Source organism: Mycteria americana, chromosome 13 (assembly GCF_035582795.1).
Source record: "Mycteria americana isolate JAX WOST 10 ecotype Jacksonville Zoo and Gardens chromosome 13, USCA_MyAme_1.0, whole genome shotgun sequence".
NCBI classification, from domain to species: Eukaryota; Metazoa; Chordata; class Aves; order Ciconiiformes; family Ciconiidae; genus Mycteria; species Mycteria americana.
This window is the reverse complement of record NC_134377.1, coordinates 17,672,146-17,700,101: the sequence shown is the minus strand read 5'-3', so window position 1 is coordinate 17,700,101 and position 27,956 is coordinate 17,672,146. Positions and strand designations below refer to the sequence as shown.

General features: G+C 54.1%; 2 protein-coding genes across 10 annotated transcripts in view; both read left to right on the top strand.

The window, feature by feature from the left end:
* The window catches only part of SEPTIN5 (septin 5), a 46,892-nt gene extending 24,378 nt beyond the window's left edge, over positions 1–22,514 (top strand). For 4 of the 9 annotated variants that reach the window (XM_075515830.1, XM_075515835.1, XM_075515839.1 and 1 more), the window contains 10 exons: positions 11,985–12,081; positions 12,618–12,704; positions 13,273–13,396; positions 13,569–13,703; positions 14,381–14,498; positions 14,843–14,944; positions 15,870–15,966; positions 17,324–17,459; positions 19,371–19,473; positions 19,809–22,514. In XM_075515830.1, coding sequence (XP_075371945.1) covers positions 11,985–12,081; positions 12,618–12,704; positions 13,273–13,396; positions 13,569–13,703; positions 14,381–14,498; positions 14,843–14,944; positions 15,870–15,966; positions 17,324–17,459; positions 19,371–19,473; positions 19,809–19,865 — 1,056 coding nt within the window. In that variant the 3' untranslated portion in view covers positions 19,866–22,514. Of the gene's footprint in view, positions 1–6,422; positions 6,543–7,056; positions 7,126–7,172; positions 7,257–11,984; positions 12,082–12,617; positions 12,705–13,272; positions 13,397–13,568; positions 13,704–14,380; positions 14,499–14,842; positions 14,945–15,869; positions 15,967–17,323; positions 17,460–19,370; positions 19,474–19,808 lie in introns of those variants that run through there. The other 5 variants (XM_075515829.1, XM_075515831.1, XM_075515832.1 and 2 more) reach the window with 5 other exon arrangements.
* A 2,464-nt stretch (positions 22,515–24,978) lies between these two features.
* Positions 24,979–27,632, top strand: GP1BB (glycoprotein Ib platelet subunit beta). Its single transcript, XM_075515843.1, has 2 exons — positions 24,979–25,234; positions 25,952–27,632. The coding sequence occupies exon 2, from the start codon at positions 26,121–26,123 to the stop codon at positions 26,733–26,735; it is 615 nt and encodes a 204-aa protein (XP_075371958.1). The 5' UTR covers positions 24,979–25,234; positions 25,952–26,120; the 3' UTR covers positions 26,736–27,632.
* Positions 27,633–27,956: the final 324 nt, after the last annotated feature.

The window sequence follows — 27,956 nt, the reverse complement described above, 5'->3', positions numbered from 1 at the left end:
TTGCCATGGAAAGCAGCAGTCTGTCTGGCCTTGAAGGTGCAGCCTGCAGAGCTTTTTGGGGTTATTCCTCACACAGGCTGAGGCTGGCTATCCTCTCCTTGGGTGCCTCCCAGGACTGAAGGTTGCTTTAGAGAGCTGCCTTTTTCCCCTTAACTAGTGGAATTAAAAATGATCTGGTGAGCTAAGAGTGGGCTTATTCTCCTCTCTTGTGGGCATCAGCTACTCCTAAAGTTATGTTAATTGTAGCTGGGAGACCCGGACAGAGGTTGGAAGCTATCCCAAGACAGTTGGCTTTCGTTCTCCCAGTATTGTTTTCAGGAGCCTGCTGGGAGGACAGCAGGGTTAAGAAAGACCTCCGTGCAGAGCTGGGAGTATCTGGGAGACGGGCATACTGGGGATGAACCAGCAGCATGCCTGCTTGGGTGGAGCATCCCTTTTCCAGCCTTATTTGTCCACTGCTTTGCTCTCCGTGGTCCGTGCTCGGTGCGCTGTTTGCAGGTGTGGTGCCCCAGCCTGGACTGTCTTCCCCGGTGATGCCCTTGGACTAGCCCCCGTGGACCAGGCGTGAGTGTCTCACGATGCTCAGAGGCCGTGATGTCCTCTCCAGTTCAGGATTCAGCCTCTTTGGTAGACAGGCCTGATCCTGCATCCCTTACTCACATGAGCAGTCGTCTCTATTTCAAAGGGACTACTCGGTGAGTAAGGATCGCAGGATTGGGACCACTACCTATAACTTTAAAGTGGACCTTCTGTAGGATCCTGTCCCCAACCTTTTTCTGTTCATGTATGTTGATGTGCATCAAGAGCTTCCAAAGCTGCTGACACTCTTGTCATTTGGATGGAGAACCTGAGAGCTGGAGGAGTGCCCTTCCATTTCGGAGGATAAATCACCATTATTTTCCACCCTCTCCCTCCAAAGGGTTCCCAGCCCAGCCGGTTTCCGTGGCATGGAGCAATGTGTACCTCCTTGTGTCCCGAGTGTCCCTGTTCCCAGCTTCCTGGGGCTGGTGGGGCTGTGCGCTGCCTCTCTCTGGTTTTCCCAGCTGTGGCTTTGAGATGAGAGGCAGGGAATCGCTTTCGGCCTGATTTGTTCTGCCCAGCTGGAGGATGAAGCAGAGGGAAAGATGAGCAGTGGTAGCGCTGAGAGACTGCTGCGGACCTTCCTGCGCCGCCTGGTTTCTCCTCTTGTCTGAAGAGGCTAAATTTGGAAAGCTCTGTGCTTTGCTAAGGTTTTGAACGTGCTCACAGTTAGAGGTGCCAGTGCTTGCGACCCTACGTGAGCAACGAGGCGGAAGCGACGAGGGTTGCGGGTTTGATCTCCACACTGATTTTTGCCTGGCCCTGGTCAGGGGAAGCCACCGTGGGAGGTCCCCGTCGGACACCGAGCGCAGCCCCGTCCGCGCAGGACCCGCTCTTCTGCGGGCCGGCTTCTCCCTCGCGTGGAACGTGTCGGTACGGCAGCAGGGAAGGTCGGGCTGGAGGCGGCTGCTCCTGCGGAGAGGAGAGCAACCGAGCGTTTCGGGGAGGAGTTCCAGCCAGCTCCGCATCTGCCCGGTTTGTTACGTTTTGCAGATTATCCTACGTGATGAGCAGAGGAGCCGGGTGTGACAAGAGCTGGGAACTTGCTCCAGAGGGAGTCACGAGTTTAAACAAGCGGGAGGCAATTTATGGTCGTCGGTCCTTTTTCAGAGCTGGAAGCGGAGGCATCGCATGAGTCACACAGCGTCTCTTGGGAAGGGTGAGGTACTTCAAGTGGAAGCAGGGAGCACAAATACCTTTAAAATGGAATTTGATAGATTTCTGGAGGGATTATGTGACAAAGCAGCAGTGATCCTCGAGCGGAAATTAAAGCTTGACCTGCAGGGTGGGTAAAAGAAAAGAGTGGAGACCTGGTTGCTGTATTGATGGTGCTTGTGGCACTGTACGTACAGGAGATTAATCCAGTGCTTTGGGATTCCTGCAGTGCTGCTCTGGTTTCTTGCTTTTCCCTGAACATCAAAGGATGAAGCCTGGCTAAAGCGTCAGGGCTGTGATGCTCCCAGCAAGCACTTACATAGAGCCTTGCTTGCAAGTTCGAGGTTAAATTGAATCATCAGAGTTTAGATCAGTAAGGCTTTATCTCTTGGGTCAGGTCAGCAGGAACATCAGGGTGAGTGTGCAGCTCTGCTGGTGATAGAGCAGCGGAGTCCAAACCTTGGACACCCCTGAGATTCACAAGCCTGGAGTCAGCACCGACGTTCCACGCGGTGGGAGAGGAGGCAGCAGGAGGAGAAGATGGGGACAAAGCAGTGGAGGTTCCCAGCTGTGCACCCACAGGGAAGGCATCTGCAGCTCCTCAGCCTCCGTTGGCCTGGTCCAAGCTGGGAATGGGTTTACTGCCTGCTGCTGCTCCCGTTCGACTTGAACAAACAGCTCCTCTGGAATTGCCCTTCCCGTCCTGGTAGAAAGTAGCCAGGAACCGAATTTCCCTTCTGTGAGAAATTCTGGAAATAGCTTTGTCTGCTTCAGAGGAAAAAACCATAAATGCTGTCGTGATGTGACTGTGCTGACGTTGCTGAGGCATGGATATGCAGAGCCTCACCAGTCCCCTGCGCAGGCCAGGCTGGCCGGCTGCGTCCCTGTGGGGACCCTATTGCCCCTATGGCTCTGTGCTGCTCAAGAGTGTCCGTCTGGATCATGCTGACTATTTTCCTTCCATGACACGCTGCTGGTTGTTCACCAAGGATGGAGCCTGAGCACTGCAGTCTTTAGGCTGTAGCATCTCTGCCAGAAACCAGCTCCCCTGCGGGTGGGGGACCTCTCCTCCGAGCTGGCTGGGGCCCTGTCTCCCTGCACCATGCTGCTTCCCCTGGGTGCTCTGGTTGATGTGGGGGGAGAGCTCTTCACACCTGGACCTCTGGATCTAGCTCCCGCTTGTGTTTTCTTCGCTGCTCAGAGCTGAGCCTGTTTGCTAAGCCCATGCAAAAGGCTGAGCGTGGAGGCTGCCGAGGAGAAAGCCCCGCTTCGATGGGAGCTGGGGGCTGCTGGGAGGAAGGTGTCTGGGGCTCTGGTGGTTGTGGCTGGAGCCTGGCCAAGATGGTGTAAATTTAGCCGAGGACAGAATTTCCTCTCCCTGCCCCCATCCCCATCTCTGATCTGTGCCGATCTCCCCTTGCTCATCCTCATGTCGTTTCTGCTCCTTGCTTGTCGTGTTCGCAGCCGCCTCTACCCACTGCACTGAGCTCCGTGTGGCTGATCTCTGCCCGTTGCCGCTGCCAGGTCCTGAGTGCTGGGTGTTTTTCTTAAATGGATGTATCACTTCCAGCTCTGATGACTGTGCAATAGCACAGCCCTGCGACTGCTTTCAATTAGGGCTGTTGGTGAAGCGCGGCTCCTCGTTCCCTGGGCTGGCGCTGTGCAGTGCAGCCTGGAGTGCACCCTGGGGCTTCGCCCCCGCCTGCCCTCGCAAGGCTGATGGGCTGCTCCTGGGGATGTTTCTGCGCTCCAGCCAGCTGCCCAGTGGTGAATTTCGTCTTCCGTGAGTTTACATCTAAATAAATGAAATCGTGTTTTCTCTCCTCTTCTCAGAGCCCATCTTCAGCACTGCAGGCTAGAAATCCCCTCTAATAAAGGCAGAAGTAGGACATCGCTCTGTCGCTGCTAGCGCACAGCCACAGCTCTTCCCACGCGTGCTGCGTCCCCTGCCCAGAGCAGCCCTCGAGGCTGTGCTCGCCCCGAGCCGGCTTTTACGAGCCAAAGGAGAGGGTCGTTGCAGAAGGATGGGCGTGCAGTTTGGCTCTGCCCTGGCTCCATTGTTAGTAAGCAAGTGCTCAACACAGCAGCAACACCGAGGGGCTGGGCTGTGCCAGGCAGCGCTCATTATTTTTTTGTCTTTCTCTTTTGCTGTCACAGTTTGACAAAGAAGGGCTGGTCCGTGAGGTGGGTTGGCTTGGTGCACCCCAAGCCTGCCTTTCCCTTGCTGAGTGATCAACGGGTTGGGGCCGAGCAGAGCTCTGCTCCGACAGTCAGAGAGCTGGATTCTGCTGCCAGCTTCACCCCTGAGCTGCTGCTGCTGCTACTGCCTGCCTGGAGAGGAGGTTGGAGGTGCCTGTGGCCCACAAGCCAGTGGAAGAAAACACTTTGGTTTTGCTCTAGATCTTGAAAGGGCAAAGATGTGCATTTCCCTGCTGAGCTCTGCTGCACGCCATGTGTGAGATGTCCTGTGTGCTATTTTTCCTCTTTGAAGGGTGTCATACATCAGATTTCTTGTTGGAGGAGCAGGCCAGGGTTTACACTGGGCATTTCCAGGGGCTGTGTGGAAAGGGAGGGGAGCAATCGGGAAGGACAGGGGCAAAATAAGGCTTGGCTGTCTTTGGGAAGTTTGCAGACAGACCAGCCTGCGCCAATGGCTCTGGGTGTGTCATGTGGCACATCTGAGGGACACAAACGTGTCCTCTCCTTGGCCCATCATTTCTGGTTTGGCGACTCTGGGTAGGAGAGGAGCCAAGATGAGCATGTGTAGGAGAGGCAGAGGAGGCTGAGCATGGGACCGGTTGACCCTCCTTCAGCATTTCGAAAGCCATAGTGCTGGCCGTGCAGTCTTAAGATGCTCTCTGTAGCCAAGACCTGCCCTTCTGGGTTTCCTTTTCTAATCTGCTCTCTGCGTTCCCAGGCGCGGCCTCCTGGCTGGAGTTCCTCCCTGGCTGCCAGTCCTGAGAGCGAGTGTGATGTGTGAGGGCTCAAGGCGCTCAGGAGACAGTAGCCCCTTGTTCCTCTCTGCACTGTCAGCACGGCTCCTGGGGCCATGAACAACACTGTGGTTTTGTTGCAACCAAATCATTGACTTCATCTGTGATCCCAGCTCAGAAGAATGCTCTGGTTTGGTGCAGTAGGCTCGTGGGGGCACAGCATGTCTCCATGTACCCATGGAAGATGCTTGTGGTTGGTGGCCATGTGGCCTGTGGTCCCCAGACAACGGTTTACCAAGCCATGAGAATTCATCGGAGTTGGAGAGGGTTTGCTTGCAGCTATTGTGGTGTATGGTGTGGAAGGACTGGTGAAACCTCTGTGTATCTCAAGTAAGTTTGGATGCATCTTTGGTCTCCCCAGTGCAGACAGTGTGGTACCTTCATTGCTCTTCAGTCATGCACAAGCTGTAGACCCTGGCAGCGGAGTCCTCCAGTCAGGAAAGCAGGGATTAGATATTGTGAATCTGGGAGAAAAAACCAGTGTCGTGAGCGTGGCCTGACCTACCACTGGGCTCAGAGGACGTTGTAGGATTGTCGTCTCCCTGAGGAATGGAGCAACACTGCAAAGCAGGGGCAGAGCTGCCAAGCAGGGACGTGTTCTGAGAGGGGGCAATTCTTGTCACACCTGGATCTCCGTCCAGGCCTTCCGCTAGACTGTTACACACAGAAACGATTGGGAACAAAACCCAATGGGTGTAATTTAAGGATGCTGCAGGCAGAGCAGCGTGGTTTGGAAAAGGGCTTCATGCATGCAATATGACAGCTGCCGTATGGCAGGAGTTTTTCTCCTCCAGGAGTGTTTCCCAGTTCTCCTCCATTTATTTTTCTCAGCCTTTAGGACCTCGTGCTTGCAACTTCTGAGGTCGCCTTCCCTCAGCTTGCAGGATGGCAGCATAGGTAAAACACTGCTCTTCTTCTTCCTCCTCCTCCTTTCCTTTTTTTCCAGCATGTGGTGTGTTTCTAAGACCTTTCCACTCTCACAGCTGCCCCCAGACTTCAGGCCACTGGAGACCTTGCAGTAACTTGGTACCTTATAGCAGAACCTGGTGTCAGCCGCGCTTGGGGTGTGTGGCGGCGGCCCTGGGTTGTGGCCTGAGGTGACCAGGGCAGACCCCGCTGGCCAGGTGCTCTCTGGAGCCGCTGCCAGAGACCTGCGGTTCCCAGAGACGCAGCGGGAGCTCTGGCTGGGAGCAAGGCAGGAGCGTGGCAGCAGCCTGTGTCCTTCCCCGTTTGCGAGCAGAAAGCTGCTCAGGAACCCGTGTGGCAAGTGGCAGGTTCCTCCAGCACCACCGGTGCTGCCATCTCGTGTGACTTTATTATACGTGGTGTGATAATAACTCCCCAGTTTCTGGAATCCTGTGATTATATGAGACTATCAGCTTTTGTCTGTTTCAAATAAATTCCTGTTCAGTTTCTATGGCTGCATAGAAAAGCTGGAAAGCAGGTCTTACACGTAGGATCAGAATCCAAACTTGAGGTTTGAATGGTTTTTCTGTGCGTGCTAGGCCCTTGCTGGGCTGGGTACTTGTGCTTAACAAATACACAGATACTTCTTTATTTGGAAATGTCTTCAAAGCTTAAATGGTTGCTGTAAGGTCCAGAATACATCAGCTGCTATTCCAGTTGGATTCAGAGATCAGGCTGCAATATAGCCTGGACTAGACAACAGATGGACCTGCACCACGTGGAGGCAGATCCACGTCAACCAGGATGAGGATCTGGGGGTTGAGTTTGGACCCAGCTTTTTGGGAGCTTTCCGGACCCTGTAGGCCTTCGCACACGCAACCAGAAGCAGCACATTTTCACCAAGAGCAGGTTTCCTTGCAGCAAACCTTTGTCTCGGCTGCATGAGTCAGGATATCTAAGAAATCCTCCAGCTGAATAAGCCCATCTGACAAAAGGAGTCAGACTCACGGCTGGGACAGCATCCGGTACGTGCACAACCTCTCTGCAGGACACTGGCAGAGCGAGAGACATTGCCTCTGTCCTTGCTGGCGTGGTGGCTTTTGTCCTGTCCTTGCTGGCGTGGTGGCTTTTGTCCTGTCCTTGCTGGCAGGCTCCTCCCGCAGCACAGGCGGAGGCAGGAAATCCCAGGCAGCTGCCGTGGGAGCCCGCTCGCTTCTTCTCTCCTCGCCTCTCCTCGCCTTGCCGGGCCGCTGCGCCGAGGCGAGCTGAGCCAGCCCTGCATGTGTGTGCATGCGTAGGCGGGGGGGCTGCCGCATGGATTTAGCAAAGGCTGGGAGGCAACACATGGGTTGGGTTTTTTTTTCTTGGCCCGCAGTGGCTGTCCGTCCTGCCGGCCGTGGTTATGGATTCAATCATTATTCAGGAGCGGTTAGTGGAGCGGCTGCTTTCTCCGCGGACGCAGGCACAGCGAAGCCACCCGGCCAAGCTGAAGGTATGGGGATGTATTTATAGCACCGTGCGAGCTGGGGAGCAGCAGGGACAGGAGGGGGGAGCATGGTGCCCGAGCAGACGTGTGCAGCACAAGATGAGACCTCTGAGGAGCAGAGGAGCGGAAAGACGCTGGTAAGGGAGAGATGGCGGGGAGAGAAAGGAGGGGAGCAGCCCCTGCAGGAGCAGGGCCGAGGGGCGCGATGGACAGCTGGGAGATGCGTGACATTTTTGTGTGGTTATTTGATGCAGTGATTCCCTTTCTGAATGGCGTGTGTGTGCTTGGGGCGCTCAGGACGGGAGTTAGTGCTGCGTGTGTGCCCAAACGCAGCCTGGTTTGTGTTGTCATCGTAACGCTGTGCTTTGCTAGCCGGTTTTCTTTCTGCTGCAGCAAATGCTGGTGGGCGAGTGGTTTTGCTGATAACTCCCATGCTCAGCCCCAGGCCCGAGGCAACACGGGAGATGCCCTGGGGGCTGTTTGCATTCTGAATTTATGCAGCTTTCTGGCAATGAAAGGAAGGGAAGGGTCTGCTGCTCCTCTGGGGCTGGGCTGTGCTGGTTCGTGCAGACGCGGATGTGGCGGCCGTGCCTGGCCAGAGGGGAACGGCTGGATGAAGGGCTGCCTGGGAGGGAGCTGGACGGCTTGCGCTGGAGGCTGTAACACCAAGAGGGCCCTCCCCCTCCCCCCCCCCCCCCAAAGTGGAGGCAGGGGCACCAGGATCCCAGCACAAGCCCCATCATTTCTGGGCTTTGCTCCAGACCTGGGGTAGGGGCTATTCTTCAAATTTTCTGTGGTCCCATGGTGTTGAATTTTAGCCGTTTTGAATATACCCAGCAAGGCTCCGTTTATCCCCAGGCTGAATGGTGAAGTCACACGAGATCTGGATTGATTTAAACAGCACGTCCACCAGGGAGGTGAGGAGGGAATCGGGAATGGCAGGAGCGATGGAGGCCATGCTGCGTACCCTGTCTCGGAGGTACAGACAGCCGTGCGGACACCTTGGTACCGGGGATGGCTTCTCCTCTTATGCAACAGATTCCAAATGTCTCTGCCCCTGGCAGGAACAGGACTCGAACCCACCAGTGCTTTGTTCCTTGGCTTCAACTCCCAGGGAGAGCACTGCCTGCCAGGGAGCCTTGGCCACCTCGGCCGGGTGGTGGAGGATGTGAGGATGCAGTGTGTTGCTGTGATGTCCGGTGCACCGGCCAGCGTGTGCCAAGGGAGAGTACAGACACGTTTTGCTTGGCTTGGGGAGCTTTGGTTTGTAACAGGGCCCCCAAAGGTGGGCCACATCTCTTGGTGGCCTCCGCTGTGGTGTGCGGGGCACGTTCCCAGGCGCGTGGGAGCGGGACGCCAGCGGGAACAAAGGCAGCACGTGGAGGAGGAGGTGGGGAGAGGGGCTCCTCGTGCCAGAGTGCCGCTGGCTCAGCTGGCCGGGGCCCTTTCCCGACAGCTGGGGCTGGTGCAGGCAGCGCGGTGCAGCGACCGGCTGTCCCAGCCTCCCTCCGCTTGATGGGAGCTGGCTCGCGAGGGTCAGGAGCATGTGGAGGGGGCTGTGATGCCTCCAGGAACTCCCTCTGTCCAAGTCTCTCATCTAATTAATGGATTTCAGCTTTTCACAACCCAGAAAGCCACCCGCCTCCTTCAGCAGCCCTCCCAGCCCTCTACGCCCGCTTCAGCTCTCTCCATCCCACGCAAGGCTGCTCTGCAGATAGTGTCTGTGCTGGGTCCTAACGAAGATGGTGAGTGGTGTAGAGCTTTGAGTGAGGCAGACACCAGGCTCACAAGGCTACTGGGGCTCCTTAAGTGTGATGTTGATGTTGGCACGCTAGCAGAGACGGTGGCGCGTGCCTGTCGCAGTGTCCCGACACGACTGGGCTGGGGGCACGCGTTGGCTGTCTTAAAGCTGAGATGAGGAACTGTGGGTCTAGGCTGGCGGTGGTGCAGGGACCATGCTGTTGTTCCTGAGAGAAGGCTGTTAGGAGAACGGGATCCTTCTCCAATTTCCCCTGCATCTCCTGCCTTCCCCTTTACGGACACGTTGGCTCTGGCTCTGGCTCTGGCAGGGCTCTGCAGCGCGTCCGTGGCTGGGGACAGGGCTTTTCTCCTTGCGACTCTGGCTGCCTCCCACTGCGAGGGAAGCTCTTCTCTTGGCCTTGTGCTCAGCACTGACCTTCCTTAATGCGAGGGAAATGACCGCGTGAGTCGTGAGTAAAGGGCAGTGTCCTGCGCCAGCCGGGATTTGCTCATTTCAAGTGTCCCGATTCCACCGAGCTATGGGGAGGTAACCAGAGGTACAGTAAATCCACGCTTTCTTGGCTGGGCTGAACAGAAACAAGAGATCTGGTTCAGCCAGTTACACCTGGCTGAAGTGAGTGGAGTTGCACCAGAGCTCAGCTCCCCAGTGTCTCCATTGTCAGCCCTTAGTCACCTAGGTTAAAAAACAAAGAAGATAACAGAAGCACACCCCAAGCCTCAGCTATGGTTTTATTAGTGCGTTACTAGTGCTGTTTCACATGTCAAGTCGCTGGAGAGAGCAGGTGATGGTTGTCTTCCCAAAGATCTGGCCTTTATCGCATTTCTCACCCTGCTTTGCACACCTTGTGTTCACCCTTTGCTGAGCCTTTTGGGTGGCAGTTCGCAGCGTCCCCCAGGCAGGCGTTGCTTTGCCACGTACAGCTCATCAGAGCTGCCATCGCTTTTCACCCTGGGGTCTCGCCGCTGCTCGCTGCACCGCTGCTTTGGGGTGCCAATGCCTTTTAGCTCAGCCATTAGAGCTGCCGGTGGAGCGCTTCAGGCACTCTCTAATTCTCCCCACTTCTCTCTAATTTCATTTGCTCTGTCCCTTCCTGCCTTTCTGGGCTGTGGGGTGGTGGAGCAGCGTTACTTCAGCTACGTTAGCAAGGGGGTGAGGTGAGGGAGACCGGAGCCCACAGTCACTCTGTCTGTCAGGGCTAAAGTGACCAAGTCTAAGACCCAAACTAAACCTAAATTTCTAGAAGGCAGGGACCGTGCTGAAGAGCAGAGTCCTTGGGCCACAATGGCCATCAGCCATGCCTGTCCTGTCTGAGTGGGCAGCTCCAGAGCAGCCATAAATTGAGAGGAGGAGACTCCAGGTCCTCCCACGACTGCAGTCTGCCCAGCTGAGGACACCCGAGGATGCTCACACGCGTGGACGTGCGGCCAGGGGCTGCAGAGGGCTGCTCGGGAGCTGCATCGCCCACTTGCAGTATGGAAATAGGTGCGAGTCAGCATCGCCCTAAGCTCGACTCACCAGATTGTAGTTTGTGTTTCTTTGAGCGTGTGCCCCAGGAATCGAGATAGTTAAACTTAGGAGCAGAGGTCTTCCCTGCTGTGCCTGGAGAACCAGTGCTAGAGAGCTGCGGGGTGAGGACAGCTGTATGCTTGAAGGCATCCGTGGCCGGGTGGGAGCTGGGGCTGGTTTTGAGGAACTCTGGCTCTGTGGATTTGCCTGTGGTGTGAATCCCAGGGGTATGCTTATTTTAAGTGATGTTGAAATGCAGAGTCCGTGATGTCTCTAGCTCAGGCTTTTGTGAACGGCTGCTTCCCCTTGGGTCTAGCTTGGAAAGTATGTGAGATGGGAGGTGCTTGCCAGGGTCCGTGCCCACTCTCCCTCCGCAGTGAGGCCTGGGGAGGGGAACGCACTGCCGTGGGGGTGTGGGCTGTGAAGGCCCAGGGGTGCTCAGGAGGCTGGCTGGATGGAGCGGCCGGGCCACAGTTACCTGCAGCTGCCCCGGCTGCGAGCACCAGACCGTGTGCTGGGCCCAGCCTGGGGCCAGCAGCTGGAGCAGGTCTGCGAGTCCTGCGTTCGCCTTTCAGGACGTACCCTGCACGAGCAGGGTGTGTGCCCCTGGGACACGGCGCAGGTGCGCGTTTGCTCCTGGCTGCGGGATGCGTGCTTGTGAAACACACCATTGGTCATGCCGCTCCTTGCGTGCATTCAGCGCTCTTGTGCAGAGCGTGTGCCACGCTTGCGGGGTGGCTGCGGCTTTTACGCGGTAAGAGAGCCCTCAGCGATGGGGGTCTGCATCTGGGGGGTGGTTGGGCAGTAGGTAATAGGTAGGTAGGCTCCAGTAATACCATATGTAATACCCTCACCGAAAGCATCTCACCTGTGTTCTCAGTCCTTTCATATCTTCCCACTTCCCGTGCTCCTTGAACTTCCGTCTCTTCAGAAATAACACTAGAGATTATTCAGGATTTCCTCTTACTCAGCCAGGAGTGGCTGTGACACAGCAAGAAATAATCCCCTCTCAGGTCAAGCAGAAGCCAAGCCACCGCACCTTCCTCTAGACACGGCTCAGGACACCACAAGCCCTGGGGTGCTTGTAATTAGAGAGAGCTCTCCATCACGTACCGCACACGCCTCTGGAGGGAGGGATGCAGAAATGGCTCTGAAAGACCGGGGGAGAGGTGACATTTGGTGACCCTGCTGCGAAGGGATCCTGTGACTGCAGGAGAAGCAAAGAGTTAGGAAAGCCGTGTGTCAGTAGCAGCCCCAGGTGTGCTCTCTGGTGGGAACGGTGGGATGCGCCTTTTCCCTTGTGCTCTCTGTGCTGGGAGGCTGCCGTGAGCTGCGCGTCTGCTGGTGGGAGCAGCTGAGCAGGGCTGCAGCAGCGGGGAGGTGGCCTCTGTGCCCACCTGCAGGAAGGGCAGAAGCCCCTCAGCCTAGAGGAGGTGCGTGCCCTGCCCTACACCACTGCCAGGGCAGGGACCGACCTCTCCTCTACCCCTTGGCTCTGTCTCAGGAGCTTTTTGAGTCCAGCTCCCTGTTGCTGCGTGAGACTCGAGCAGCAGGGTTGGCACACCCTGACCTGCTCCCATCCATCTCTGCCCTGCAGGACCATGAGAAGCAATACGTGGGCTTTGCCACTCTGCCGAACCAGGTCCACCGGAAATCCGTGAAGAAGGGTTTCGACTTCACCCTGATGGTCGCAGGTGAGACTACCCGTGGATGGAGGTGGCTGGGCCACACGGTGGGTGCATGGAGGGGATCAGCTCTCCTCGCTTCCCTTAGGTGCTCCCTTAGCGTCTGGATCCTCCCCTCGCTCTGTTCTGGTCCTTGTCTCAGACCTTGCTTCGCTCCCCAGCCGGTGTTGCAGTCGCGCTGTTTCCCCAGGAGCAATGGGCCCCTCCTGACCACTCAAAGCCCGCTCGAGCAAGCACTGCGTGTAGCTTCTCCTCCAACAGAGTAACTGGTCTGGGTGGTGACGGCGGGGCCAGGCAGGGACCGAGGGAAGGGAAGGGAGGATGGAGGAGCTGGAGATCACATTTGAGCAAGGATTGAGACATCTTGCAGCAAAAGTCCTCCCACTGCTGGAAAAATGTAATGCCCATAAACAGCTTCTGACAGCTCATCTCTCTCACTTCCTCTGGCTCAGGATTCAAAGCCTTATTCAGAGTTTCATTTGTAAGTCAATTAGTGGGTCATGTTGCTTGCTTTTCCCTCCTCCCCTTTGCACTCTGTCAATTAGGAGAGTCGGGTCTGGGTAAATCCACGCTGGTGAATAGCCTGTTCCTGACAGACCTCTACAAAGACAGAAAGCTCCTCAACGCAGAGGGTAAGTTGGGGACAAAGGGGGCAAATCGTTCTTGTGCCCGCAGGTCTGGACTTTCCTGAGGACCAGTACTTTGGTTCCTCGTTTCAGCAGCAGCTACAGGCTTGGCTGGATCCCAGCCCTGTTGTTTGTTGCTCTGCTCTCCTTTGCTGGCTGCAGAGGCACTAGTATTCGAGCAAGAAGGGCTTGGCTGTGGGGCTCTTGTGTCCTGTGAAGGGAAGACGAGGCTGCAGAGCAGCACTAGCCCTTTGGGTTGAGATGTTGAGATTTGTCTTTTGTTCTTGGGTGCTGGAGTGTGGTAGGGATTCCCCTTACCAAATGAGTGGACAAAATGTTCAGAACAGCTGGGCTACGAGCACTTCAGAGGGTTGTGTATCTTCTCAGGGTCTGTCTGCCTGCTGCGGGCCTCCCACAGTACCACTCCCTTGAGGCTTCTTAGAGGATGATCAGGGTTTTTTGAAACCCATGTTACTCCCGGTGCTCAGTGATAAGGAGGGAGCCAGCGTGTCGTGGGTGAGAGCGGGGATCCCCAGTTACTGCCTGGCTTTAACTCACATATTCCTGTTCAAAGAGAGAATCAACCAGACAGTGGAGATCGTCAAGCACACGGTGGACATTGAGGAGAAGGGTGTCAAGCTGAAGCTGACCATAGTGGACACACCAGGCTTTGGAGATGCTGTTAACAACACTGAGTGGTGAGCAGGCCAGTGCTGCCTTCCTCCTAGTCCTCGGCCACATCTGTTTTCTGTGGGTGCTTCACAGAAAGGGGGTCTGGCAGTGGGAAGGGGATGGTACTGCCTCATGGTCCCTAGAAGACAGTGTCCTGTTAAACACATGATTTTGTTTTGATTGAATTGCCCTTCCCAGCTGGAAGCCCATCACTGACTATATTGACCAGCAGTTTGAGCAGTATTTCCGTGATGAGAGTGGCCTGAACCGGAAGAACATCCAGGACAACCGAGTGCATTGCTGCCTGTACTTCATCTCGCCCTTCGGGCACGGGTGAGAGCCCCAGCTCTGGGGCCGGGGTATGACTCAGTCTGGAGGGAAGACCCTTGTGCCCCCGGATTGCCCTATAGCAGCTTGTAAATTGGCAGGGCTGTTGGCACAGGAGAAGAGCTGTCTGGATGCTCTGCCTCGGCTGAGCATCACACCACCTCCCTCCCCCTCGCTGGCACGACAGACTGCCTGTGATCAGGCAGAGCGGATCTCCCTCAGGCCTGCAGCCTGTTTTGGAAATCAGGAGAAATAATGCCACACAGGCTTGTATCTGCCTATCTAGCTAAGCCTGACTGATGGGTAGGAAAGGGAGTTTTAAGCTGCCTTCAGTCCCTGCCCTTGCTGGCTCGTGTGCCAGCCTAGCCTGGAGCAGCTGGAGGGGCCGTGTTGGGTGGCTGCAGCCCCGGGCAGCCGGAGGGAGGCCCCGGGCTGTGGCCTGGGCGGTATTTGGCCTGCAAGGGAGCAAATACCCAGCCTGTGTCTGTGTGAGATATGCAGCAGCTAAAATCTGAGATGGCTTTCCAGAAGATACAGCCCTAGCTGAGGGCTGTCCCAGTGCTGCCCCAGGCTCTTGTGACAGTGCTGTCCTTTTCCCTTTGAGCTGGGTGGGTGGGAGAGGCTGGAGGGGGAGCTGCCCAGTGTGTCATTGCTAACCGTGTCCCTCCTCGTCCCTGCTGCAGGCTGAGGCCTGTGGATGTTGAGTTCATGAAGGCTCTGCATGAGAAGGTCAACATTGTGCCCCTGATTGCCAAAGCCGACTGCCTGATCCCCTCCGAGATCCGGAAGCTAAAAGAGAGGGTGAGATGCTCTTTCTCTACAGGGGTATACCTGATGTGGTCGCAGGGATGGGCTGAGGAAGGAGGGGAGATATAGATAGATAGATACAGATATATATATGTATATAGCGTGCGCGCATGTGTGTATGTATATATACACACAATACCTGCAAATCTAATTGCAGCAGTGCTCTGCTGTGAGAAGGCGAGTGGTGTCTGCAGAGAGGCCAGCTCTAGAAGAAACATCAAATCCTTTCGCCATCTGTAGGCTATAGCAAACCCATGGTAGCACAAACAGGGAATAAACCCAGCATTTCTGTATTGTTCAGTGTTGCATGCTTTTGTTTTTGTCTTGCATGGACACAGATCCGGGAAGAGATTGATAAATTTGGCATTAAAGTGTACCAGTTTCCTGAGTGTGACTCTGATGAAGATGAGGAGTTCAAGCAGCAGGATAGAGAGCTGAAGGTAAGGAACCTGCTCAGCCGGGGACTGGGAACTCTGGCTCATGGGTGTGTCGGTTGCTCCAGAAGGAGCCAGAGCTGCCCTGTGTGTGCCAAAGGCCTGTGCTAGGGATAGCCAGGGGACAGCCTGTGTTGGCTCACACGGTAGATGGCCTGGAGAAGGTGCTGATGTCCTTGCGGGTGCCATGAAGTCAAGTGTAGCATGAAGACGTGGCACTTCTGCTCTCCCACCAGGCAGTGTCAGTCTTTCCTCGGTCTACCCCAGCCTGTACGTTTAAGATGGAGGCTGAGTTGTACAGCATTTGTAAGCACCTATTTCTGAGCAATGCCATCAGCAAGGAGGAGTGATTTGTGAGTGATAAGGCACCACTGCGACACATTAGTTGCATGGGGGGTGACAACATGATTGTACAGGGCTGTCTGGAGGCCCCAGCAGCCCAGGCCTGACCCTCTCCCAGGCTGAGCCAGCCCTGTGTGTCCATGCAGTATGGCCTTGTTTCTCCTGTCAGAGAGGTGCAATGGGCTTTGACTCCCTTCCGAGCAGAGAGGAGCACAGCCTGTACCTCCCTGCCTGGATAAGCTCTTGGCTTACATTGTCCCACTTGCTTGGTGTCCAAGCCTCTCTGCTCTGGCTTCCTTGTAGAGCTTCCCCTCCAAGAAGGGATGCAGGCACCTGCAGAGGCACAGCTTCCCTCAGGACAGCTGAGGAGGTCAGGCTGGGAATCAGGCTACCTGCGGATCCCAGTGCCTTAGGCTTTTCTCTGCAACTGGCTTGTGGTGTCCTGTGCTGTGGCACGTGTGGATATCCCCGTGCCTTTTTTACCAGCGCTTTCCTCCTCCTGTTCATCTCCACTTGAGCTTGGCCCTTGCAGGAGGGATCCGTGGGCAGCCCTGGGCTGAGCTGGGCTCAGCGATGCCTTTCATTCCAGGAGAGCGCTCCCTTTGCCGTCATCGGCAGTAACACAGTGGTGGAGGCGAAAGGCCAGCGAGTCCGTGGACGGCTCTACCCCTGGGGCATTGTGGAAGGTAAGCGCGGTGCCTGGGAGCCAGCACTGTGAGCAGGGGTAGCCAGGGATGGGGGGAAGGACAGGTGGGCACGTGCGACAGGGACGGCAGGGGGGAGCTCACCTCTGCACAGCCGTGACTGACTGTGCCACCTCTGGCACATGGCAGGGGACAAGGTAGGGTAGGGACAGAGGCACTGGGACCTGCTCAGGAGGTCTGTTACGGGGGGTGTAGCAATCACCCTGCCTCTGAAGCCGTGACAGAGCAAAGAAGAGAGGCTCCAGCGTGAATGGAAGAATGCCTGGGCTTTCATGCACTTTGTCGTGGCATATATTAAGGGGGGAAGCTGGGCATTGCCGGTTTAGTTTCCGGGGAGAAGCCATTGCCCTCAGCCAAACTGAATCGTAAACCCTCCTGCATGCCCTCCTCTGCTGCCGCTCCTGTATGTGCTGGAGTTGCCAGGCTGGAGGCTGTGCTGATGAACAATGTGTTTGTCTCTAATTTTCTTCCGTTCTAAAGGGAGAAAATTTGTAAAGCCTGTAGGCAGAATAACCCTGGGATGACTCTTGCTGCTGTTGCCGATTCCCCCATGCTGGTGCATTGCTTTAAGGTCTTGCAGCTTTAGATCCCAAAAGCTTGTGTGTGCATTTGTGGGCTGGTGCCGGCTGCTTGGGTTGCCCACCTGCTGGCTCCGCTCTCTGGCTGGCTCTGGAGGAGGCTGTGCCTGTCGGGGTGCTGGCATTTGGCAGTGGGATCAACTTTTTTGAAACCCTGGGCCTGGCACAGCCCGCTTCCCCCGGCCCTGCAGAGAGGTAAATGGAGATCACCATGGCAAGCCACCACTACTGAGCACAACGCTTCCCTGCACAGTCCCGCAGCGCTGCCTGGGGCCTGGCTCCCTGTGGTAACAGCAGCTCTTGCAGCTCTCCAGACCATTGCCTCCTCATGGCTTTGCTCCTCAGGGGCTGATTTTGCCTACAGGGGCCTTGCAATCAGTCCCAAATTCTGAGGAGACTAGCAGTTTGCCTCCAGCACTGGCTGCACTCGCTGTGGTTATAACAATGACATTGCATGTACCTGGGAGCAGCATCCTTTTCCAGGGCTCTGCTGTACGTGCTTAATTAATCCTCTTACCCAGAAAAATTCCTGGGAACACAGTGACCTCAGCAGCCTGGCCTTGGTGTCGAGAAGCACAGAGCATCATCAAGGCCTGCGCCAGGGCCAGGGGGAGATCCCCAGGCAGTGGTGGGGGAGAGCTGGGGGAGGATGAGAAAGGGGCCCTGGGGCAGTTTTAGTCCAGCCTGGGTGCCAGGAGGTGAGAAGGGGCTCCCTGGAGAGGGCTGGTGACCCAAGCACTCTCCCGTTGTTGCTTCTGCAGTGGAAAACCAGGCACACTGCGACTTTGTGAAGCTGCGGAACATGCTGATCCGGACACACATGCATGACCTGAAGGATGTCACTTGTGATGTCCACTATGAGAACTACCGAGCTCAGTGCATCCAGCAAATGACCAGGTGGGTCCCCACTGCTTCAACCGGAGGTGGCAGGCGTGTCTCGCACTCTGTGGAGCTGGGGCTGCTCTCAGAATGGCTCGTTGGTCAGGAGGCTGTGGGTCTGCTGGCGACACACTGGGCTGCAGCCTGGGGAATGGCACTGGAAGACACGCAAATCCAAGTGTGTCTCCTGCAGCCTGAACCCGTGGTGGGGATGCTTCCGAGAATCCACGTTCCTGTCTGAGGATTCCCCATGCAGATCTTGAGAAACAGGCCTGGAGATTCTTTTGAAGAGTGGTTCCTAGCACTGGGTGAAATACATCCAGCCTAATGAAACGGGATAAACCATCTCTCCGGTGCGTGATAGCTGTGTGCGTTGCCAAAGAGGAAGGCATTCTGCGGTCTACAGCTCTGTCCAAATGACAGCATGACCCTTGGGATGCTGCTGTTTCTCAGACAACAGAACCCAGGCAATTAGCAAGGCTCTTAACACATCTCCAAAGATTTCTCTGCATTGCCTTCCCATTGCATTTGATTCTCTGTGGTTTTAGTCGCAACGATCAGAAAATAGAAGAGAGAACACTCTGGGCTTCTCATTTGAAACCTCTTTTATTCCTTCTCCCTTCCATGACTGAAATACTGGTGACAGATTTTAGGTTTAAGTAGGTCTTGGCTCATCTGTTGTAAACCATCCCCTTCACTTTCTGCCTGAACTGGCTGGGTAGCTCTGTGCTGCCACGTTGCAGAGCAGAAATGGCTGTGCTTCACCAAGGAACAGTCCTGCATGTGTGCAAACATGGAGGTTGGCACGTTCTGTTCACGCACGCTGTACCTCAGTACTTTTGCATAGCAGACGTGCCTGTCTTTTTCAACAGTGAGAATACAGAATCCCAAAATAACTACGTTAAATGCTAGAGATCTGTGAGAAATGTCACAGCTGCTATTTAGGTAGGCTATGTATCTATTAAAAGCAGAGCATGATGAAAAAGCAATTGCTCAGCTTAAGAAAAGCTTTAAGTTTGGTACTGTTTCTCACGCCACGGCTACTTCCAGTGAACAAGTCTCAGAAAACCAGAGCGTGGCCATTTCTAGCAATGGGATAAGGGTCCTTGTCTAGAGAGACATTTTGGGAGGAGATCCCAAGCTCCAGGGCTGGAACTGACTCAATAATGAGCCAGCGGTGACTCCAAGTGGTGAACGCCTGTAAGCGATAGCTTGGATTCCCAGTTTCAGCCCAGGCATTTTAGGCTACTACCACCCCTTCCTCACTACAGAGAGCTCCTCTGACTTTTGGAAGAAAGTCACCTCCTTCCCCTGTCCCCTGCCCGCACTCGTGTGCGCCCAGCCCTCATCGCAATGCTGCCGTGCTGTCCCTGTTGTGTCTCATGTCTCTTGCCTCCTGAATATGAGGGCTGGCTTTGTTATCAGACTTGGGGCGATTAAGCTGCTTCCCTGATTTTATCTTCCTGGAAAAAAAAGGACCATGGTGAGCACGTGGTGCCGTAGGGATGCTGATGGTTTGTGCTGATGCTGTGTGTATGTGTAGGCATATGCACAGATGAGCCAAAGGAGACCAGATAAATTGTCTGTAAATGTCTCTGCTAAGCTTGCCAGTGCAGTTACAAAAGGTGGTCAGAAACATTAGCCATTTTTGTGTTTGCTCTCAGTGTGAGCCTGGTTTGGGTTTTCTCTGTTAGCTACCCGCAAGCTTCTATTTTGAAAATTTTTATTGACTTTGGTCGCATTCTGCGTCTGAGTGCATCCCACACCTCTGGGCTAGGTTGCCCCACAGCCCCTCCACCCGGCTGGGTGCATGCTGCCACATTGCTGGCAGTTCTGCCATTGCGAGTGACAACCATCGCGTGGTGACGCCAAAGCCAGCCAGCCTGAACCACAGCTGACTGCCTGTCTTCCCTCTCTCTGTCTCTCTAGCAAACTGACTCAGGACAACAGGATAGAAAGCCCGATTCCTATCCTGCCTCTCCCGACACCGGACACTGAGACGGAGAAGCTGATCAAAATGAAGGATGAGGAGGTGAGACCCATTTCTGCCTGGGCCTCCTTGGTGTTGGAGCTGGAATCTGAGGAGTTTTTCCAGGATTGCCCCACAGAGGCTGTCCTGAGGCTTCCCACTCCTGCCTCCCACCATGGGCTCCTGGTGCGGAGGGCAGGGGGTGAAAGCTGTGGCTTCCTCTGTCGGGGGAACGTGGCTCCATTCCACCCCCGACACAGATGCCTCTGTGCTCAGGCAGGAGTTAATACTCTCTGAGGGATCCCTTTGTCAGCCCCCAGGGACTGTCCCCAGTGCAGATCAACAGCTCCCGGCCACAGCAGATCCCATTTTGACTCTCTCTTCTCTGTATCGTGCAGTTACGGCGGATGCAAGAGATGCTGCAGAAGATGCAGCAGCAGATGCAGGATCAATGAGAGGCAGGTACTCGGAGGGCAGAGGGAATCCCCCAGTGACCATCTGAGGCCTGGCAAGAGCTGTGGATGTTTAGAAAAGGTTTCCTGTTGTATAGAGACTTGTGGGCAAGAGCTGCACCCGCACCCTCTAATTTATTAGCAGCAATGCTGGCTTTGCGGTCAGCTGGATTGTGGAGGAGGCTGTTCGCTTAACAGTTTACTGATGTGTATTTCTTTTTTAATAATTATTCTTTCTTTTCTTTTTTCTTTTTCTTTTTTTTTTTTTTTTTAAAAGAAAATGGCCTGAGACGTCTCTAAGGCATCCTAAAAAAGAAAAGAAAAAGATCTCCCTTTCCCATGTACTAATTTCTTGTTTGGGAATGCTCTGGTATTTAAAGTCCTGGTTTCTCTGGTGTATGAACTTGAAGACTATCTGTGTCAATGCACGTAAATGTTTACTCCCAACTGAGGTGCTGTGCCCCCCTCCCCGTTCCCTTTGTCTGGGGCCAGCACAAGCATTGTAAGGCAGCCGTACCCTCCTGTGAGTTTGACCTGCACTGCTCGGGCTCCTCAGCCTGGGCCCAGCTCTGGCCCAGAGAGTTGGGGCTGGGGGTTTCTCTGTGCACTGACCTGCTCAGGGGTCCTGATGGTTGCCTGGTTTCCTGCCTGGGTTTTTCTGGGGTTTTTTTTGTTTAGTTGGTTGGTTTTGTTTTTCCTATCAGAAACTCCAGCATCTTTGCACTGAGCAGCAAGGGACTGAGTCTCTCGAGGTCAGTTAGAAGAAAATGGCTTCTGCTACTCTCAGTTACATCTTTCTGGCAGAGAGGATGAGTTGTTGACTGTTGCCTGCAAGGAGGAGCTGATGGGAGTGAGCACCTTCTCAGCCATGGTTTCCTTCCATGGCAGGCTGGAGGTGTTGGTAGAGGAACCCCAGGGCCCTGCAGTAGCTGGGTGAGGGTATCTCATGGTTTAGCTCTGGTCATCCAGCTGCAGTGTGTCTCCAGTATCTGCTCTGAAAAGCACCATGGCAGCCAGAGTGCTTGGCCAGGACTGCTGTGGAGGGGGTAGAAACCCTAGGGCTGAAATCCAACCCCAAATGCAGAGCTGTGCCCTGCCCCCAGGCTTTGCAGTCCCACAAGCGCATTGCCAGCTCTGAGCTTCTCCTGGGGAAAGGGGCCGTTTTGTAGGCTCGTACCAGAGACCTGCAAGCCGCCTGTCCGGGCAGGCGTTGGGTCACTGTGGCAGGTGCAGGAGCGTCACTGCACGGGGCTGAGCGCAGCCCAGCAGACTCGGCGCTTGCTCCCCTGCCCTTCCCCTGGGACTCAGCCCATCTCCCCCTCCCTGGTCCGAGGCTCTTCCTGTCTCAGTGCTGGGAAGCCTGGTGGATCTGCTGGGCAGAGATAAGAGCGCTCTTTGGGCAGCAGCTTCTGTCCTGTTCTTGCTTCCTGCAGTATTTTTAACTTTAGTGCAGCCAGAGCAGAGCCCTGGAGCGTGATGTGCCTGACAGGGCAGGCCTCACCAGCAACACTGCCGCGCTCGCAGGGAATCAGGGCTGTTGGAGGGAGAGACGCTTGGCTCTTCCCTCCGACTCCAGGGAGTGCTGCCATGGGCTAGGCCCTTCTGCTCCTCTGGCTCCTGGCCTGATTCCTCTGTCTCCTTTCCCCCTTTGTGTCTGCTCCTCCATCTCTGTCTCTCCCCAGTAGATGTCCCTGCGTAGGAAGCACAGTGTTGGCCAGGAATAGCCAGGCCATAAATTCTGTTATTAGGCACCGCGTTTGTCTGATTCCCCCCGTGGGGCTTTAGAGTCCTGTCCAGGGCTTGTCCAGGTGGTGAGTAGGTTGGCTGGTTCCAGTTATTCACTGTACAAAGCCTCAGCTTAGCCAGAACGCGGGCTGCAGGGGCGGGGGGGAGACCCTGGCGCAGTGTGGAAGGACAAAGCGAGGGTAGAAGCCCCTTGGCAGAAATGTGCAAGCTGGGCAAGAGCAGTGTCCAACAGTGTTTTGTTTTGTTTTGTTTCTTTCATTCTCCCCTGTATTGAGCTCATAAGTGACAGTGGCAGTGCCAGCCTAGGAGAGGGGAAGGGTTCAGCTTGTCTTCAGTAACGTGCAGGACCGAGGTGCTTAAGAAGGAAATACAGCCTTTCTTTGTGCAGTGTGCTTAACTGAGCAGCGGAGTAGCCAGAAACAGGAGCTTCCTCTAGGTTTTCTGGAGCTGGTTTGCTGCTGTCCAAAGCAGGAGGACTGCTGAGTTCTCAACTTCATCTGTGCTAGCATAATGGGAAACACCTTGCAGTACCTGTCCCCTATTTTCTTGCACTAGTCTTGTCTGTGAAGAGGATGTTCTGTTGCAAATGAGCCCTGTCCAGCTAGAGATGTTCCTCTTTTGAACACATTCATTCCTAGAAGATAAAGGAGGCCTTTACCCTTTAGCATGGACATAGAGGAGCTGGCAGCTTTTATCCTGGGCTGTGTGTGGAAGTGCTGTGTGCTGGTGAGAGCACAGGGTACTCTGGTCACAGGCAGGCAGGATTGCTGAGGGTGAATCTGCCCCGTCCCTCCATCAGCTCAGTGCACATGGCTCCTACATCAAGTCGATAGTCACAAGTCTGTCCTCTACGGAGAGCTGAAGCCCTGGGCTACCAGCTGGCGAAGATGGCTCAAGTTGCACTTAGAGGAAAAACCACACAGGAGTGAGGCACCAGAGATGGCTTCTCAGAGGGGCAGTGGGACCGCTGAAATCGTGTCTCCGTGTAGGAGGTTCCCTGCCCAGAGCACCAGAGTTTGGGAGCTGCCTGGAAAGGGTTTAGAGATTGACTTTGGGGGGCACCAGGGATTCAGACTCTGTCCTGGAAGGTGGCATCCGTTTATTAAAGGAGGAACGTTTTGTACTGCTGCATTGAGCTGCACAGTAAGCAGAGAAGAGACTCCTGAGCAGATGTAGCTTGGCCATTTGGCTCTGGCAGTGAGACGTGTGGATAGGAAAGTAATTTAACACCTCCCCTCACGCAACCCTCCACAGCCTCCTATGCGACCCCTGCGCCCCCAGGCACATTCCCACGCCTCTGCCAAGCTTTGCCCTGCTGAGCGGGTGGCTGCAGGGGTGGTGGCCCACTGGCAGTGGTGGCCCACTGGCAGAGCTGCCCCGGGCTGCAGCTGGGGCTGTCGGTACATCTCGGGCCTTGCGCCTGACTGGGGAGGGGCTGCGGCGTGAACTCCTTACGTGCCGCTGCTGTGCTGGTCCTGCCTGTGCAGTCCTCGCTGCCGCCCCGCATGCCTCCCCCCGGAGGAGGGGGTCCCGCTCTTCGTGCTCTGCGATGGCGTTCCCTGCTCCTCCTCACAAACCCCGCTGTGCTTTAACGCTGGCTTGCTCCTGCCGTGCGACTTCCTCACCCCCTGCTCCGTTCCTAGGCTCTTTGCTTCCTGTCCATCTGTTGGGTTATTATAATATATATTTTTTTGTAAATTTCTGTTTGAACATTTTGTCATTGTGAACAAAGAAAAATGAAACCTTTTAAAACATATCCATTTTATTAAATGATTATTGTTATTATTATTATTATTAATAATGTTTACTACCTGAATTGATCAGTGAAATAAATACATTCAAAAAACCAACCTCTTTCTGTTTAATTTTCAGTCCCCTTGAGCAGCATTGGTGATACATTATGGGCAGGAGAGAGCAAAACTGACACTGTTTCTCCTTTTATCCAGTTCTGTCGGAGCAGGCTCCGGGCAGGGCTTCCTGCACGGGATTTCTGGCCTGTGTTTACGTCAGGAGCTAGACAAGACGATCCTGAAGTTCTTCTATCTTTAAGCTTCCCCTAGGAGCAGTCTCTGAATTAGCCATGGGCAGCTGGGCAGGATCCAGTCCCAGGAAATCCATTTTGTAAGTAGCCAGAGGAGCATTGCTGAGTCTGTGCTGCGTGCAGAGCCAGGCTGGGTCTGGCTCCAGATCAGCGCCATGCCACACCTGGCCTGAACACCTGCCTGTGAATAAACGCAGCACCAAATGCGTGAGACGAGGCCGTTGCTGAGCAAACTTACCCTGCGGTAGTCAAGCTGCTCCCAAGTGGAAAGCAGGCCCTGCAGGAAAAACTGGGTTCGTTTGTTAGCCTGAGATCTCTTTCCCACTCTGCCTGCCTGCTGCAGTGAAACAACTGGAATGATCTGCTCCAACTTACTAGAAATGTAAGGCTTAATTGTTTTGTTTAGAGCATCAGAGATTTTCCCTTGGTTAGGGACAAATTCTGCTGTTGTTTACACCCTAAATTCTCTTTAACATCAGCACATTCAGGGCACTCATCATTTCTGCTCTGTGCAATGTACACAGTACAAGGTGACAGAGAGTTGGGCCCAGTGGGGCAACAGTTTCACAGTTCCGGTGGCCTTATCCTAAAGAGCATAGCCAATGCCTACAGTCAGGCTGATGGCAGAAGAATGTCTGTGAAGGTGCGATGGCCTTGAGAAGGCAAGATTCCACCTAAATGTAGTTTTGACCCTTGGACTTATCTGTTCAAGTATTTGTGTAATGCAACTTCTGAATGAAGGATGTGGTCAGTCTTTCTCGGTAACTGCAAGCTGCACTCGTCAAGAGCTGCCGACTCACCCGGCTATTAAAAGAGCAGTTCCTCAGAGCACTATCTTTCCCAGTCTGTCATCCTTCCTGTGAATCTAACGAGTTTATTTTGATGGAGACAGCGAAACACCAAGAGTTATATTTTACCCCATAATAATCATGAGAGGATGCAATTGCCTGGATGATCTTTCTCCTTGGCCAAACTATTGACACCTGTGTGGTCACTGGAAGTCCATTTCTTTCAGCGGATCTTCCACTGCTAATTAGGAATAGATTTGTGTCACTGCTTTAAGGGAAACCTCAGGGTCAGCACACTGCAAAGTGCTAGGTCTCACCACTCTGCCAAATACAGTCTTCCTGGTGAGATGGGAAACCAAAGGCCGCAGTGCTCAGGGAGTGCGGCACAAACCAGTGACGTCACCTTCCAGATTGAAATGCATTTTGAGTTACTACTTTGCAGTTGAGACTTTGCGATGTTTCTGTTGGACTGAGCACGTGGGCCCAGAATGATAGTTACCAGTACTGTCAGCATCTCCCCCAGCAAACGTGTTCTTGCGAGCAGTGTCAGCTCCCATTTCTTGCAAGACTTGCTCAATGAAGCCTCAGCTTCTGGTGACATGCAGCAAACTTGCAGGAAGGCCTCATGTGGGAGGTGTCCCTGGCATGAGCCTGACCCTTATCTTGCCAGCCAGCTGCAAGGGGTTATCCGGGAGCTCAGCTATGCAGCTGCAAACACTCTTGCACTGGCTGGACTGCTTTAAGACCTTCCTCTTGTGTTGTAAAGCCAGCAAGAAAGCAAGGACTGAACTACTCTGGTAAGTCAACAAAGCTACCTTCTGTTCTTTTTTCTTTTTTTTTTTTTCTTTTTATTTGGTTGACGGATTGCACAGAAAAGCACTGCCTTGTTGCAGGTATGTGTAGTTGTTCTCCTGAAGAAGTTACAGCAGCTCATGTGTTCAGCAGTGGCATGAGACTGCAATACAAAGACAGCTCATTGACCCATGTCTCCCAGCACGGTCACAGCTCCAGAAGCAGATTATTCACCTGCTGGAGCAATGCCTGGCATGGAAAACTCCACTGACCTGCACCCTTGGTGGTCAGCACCCTCTCTGCTGGCCAAGGACTGTTTATCACTTCTTTTCAAAACTGGAGAGGATATTTTTTACTTGTGGTAACAGTAAATTTATTTCTGAATCTCCTTTTGCAGTTTGCATGGACAAAGCTTTGCTTACAGACGTAATTCAGAGCTATGATAAGGCACGAGCAGTTTCGTATTCTAATTTTTGATTCCATGACGTAAATTTTCTTGGCTACCCTAGTAATGCGCCTCCAGTAATGCTGAAAATACAAGCAGCTCTTGTACGCTTCTGAGGACTAGTGAAAATTAATTCGGTGGCTGCAGCTAAGCCTCCCAGCAGTAGCCATTTGTTCATATCCCTCTTCAAATCCAGGGTTGGAAGATCAGGAACATTCCCTCTCCTGTAATGAGAGACCAAGAATTTGCACACTTCTCTTTACTCTGTTCTTTTCAGAGCTCTCGCATCTCCTTGAAGGACACCAGATTCACCCAACTTGAGAAATTCATCCTCAAAACAAACGAACAGAAGAGCTGGGCTGTGGTGTCAGTCCTAGAGTGTGTGGTGTCTACTTGCGTGGTCTCCACCTCATCCAGTCTCACCAGGGGAGTGTTTGCAGGTGAAGATGAACAGTGGAATTCTCTTCTTGTCCCTCCTTGGCTTCCTCCCACTCGTGATACCCATATGCCCTGTGCCGTGCAAATGTGCCCCCAACATTATCGACTGCACGTCAAAAGGCTTAACTGTAGCAAAACTGCCAGTTTCTTTCCGCCCTTCGGCTGAAATTATCCACCTCGGTTACAACAGGCTCACCTCTATTCCCAATGGGCTCTTTGACAACCTAAAGAGCCTCCAGGTCGTCTACCTGCAGGGCAACCCTTGGGAATGCAACTGTGACATCCTCTACTTGCGCTCCTGGCTCCAGTGGCAGCAGAACCGGACCTTATACAGGGATGTGAGATGCACCTCCCCAGCTCACCTGCAGAACCGGATCATTGCCTATCTGACGGAAGACGAGATCACCTCCACGTGCCAGTACTGGTACTGCAGCCTGGCTCTCCTCTCTCAGCTCTGTCTCTTCATCCTCCTTTTCCTCCAGGGCATCTTGGTTATCTTCATCATTGTCTACCTGCAGAAATTTCGGAGAATGACCGCTGAAGCCCGAAGCACCAGCCGAGATCTACACCAGCATGTAGACACCTGGGTATCTTCTTCAAGAAGCCCCTACAACGGTGATTAACATCACAAGACTGAAGACCCTCCTCCTCGGGTGATGCTGTGCCAAGGTCATGTGGTTTGTGATAGCCAGAGGGGACAATTCAGTGCAGCATCTGATCCTGACTGCAGTCCGCAGCAGGACTGGAGCTGATCAGGCACTTGCTGTATTTCCAAAGACCTGATCTTGTGGTTTTTAATGCTTTAAACTCTTTAGCATGGTCTTGGTTGCTTTGCTGAGCTGGGAGTGGTTCTGGTTTGGTGGACTAAGAAAATCATAAACTACAGCGACCAGAACTGACCCAACCTGCTCATAAGCTCGTAGGGGCTATGCTGCTTGATGCCTCCTATGCTAGGGTGTTTCAGCCATACTTTCCATGATGCTTCTGGTTGCATTGGGTCCGGTGAGGACAGCGAACAGTTAAGCTACTGGACTAGAACAATGGAGAAGTACCGTTTCCTTGGTGCTACCACAGATTGCCTTATAGTGACTTTGGACAAGTGACTTGGTCTTCTCCTGCCTCAGTTTCCCATCAGTGAAAGGGAAAGGACATTTCTTCTTGCTTGATGCATCTTTTCCAGTGTTCTTCTGGGGGAGGGAGGGAGGGAGGGAGTGTTCAGAAGCCTACCTGTTTACCCTATCTTCATTCCTTTTAATCTACTTATAGTTCTAATACTGACTTCAACATGTACTGGGTCAGACTGGGGCCCTGGATGTTTATGAGAAGTTTGCCCTGAAGCCAAGAGTTGTCGAGACCAGAGGCTCTTTCTGACTGTGCTCATACGGCACGTGGCACAAGAGATCCGGTCATCTTTAGAGACTCCAACTGCAAAACCCACTGCTGTGCCTACTGCTGGTTATGATGTCCCTTAATTATTTTTGGAACGAAGCAAAACTGAAATAAAATAATGGTGCATGATGGTGTAAATGGCTTATTTTTCCATTCTGCGCTAGGTATCTTGCACTCTGTCGAGCTCCCTGGCAGTTCTTCATGCTCCCTTACGCTCAAACTTTGTGCCAAGCAGAAGGAATACCGAAGGCAGGTGGAGATGTACCAGAAGCGCACCGTAGGGTTAAACTTTGACAGCTACTGGCTTCCACGATGGGCCAGTCTAAACGAGAGTTCCTTCTCGTTCCCGAAGTTGCTGCTTATTTTTATATGATGCGGGCTGCAAAGGGAAGGGCGTTCCTCGGTGCAAGCACACCTGCAGGGCGACGGCCCCGCCGGCTGGGGCTGAGCGACCC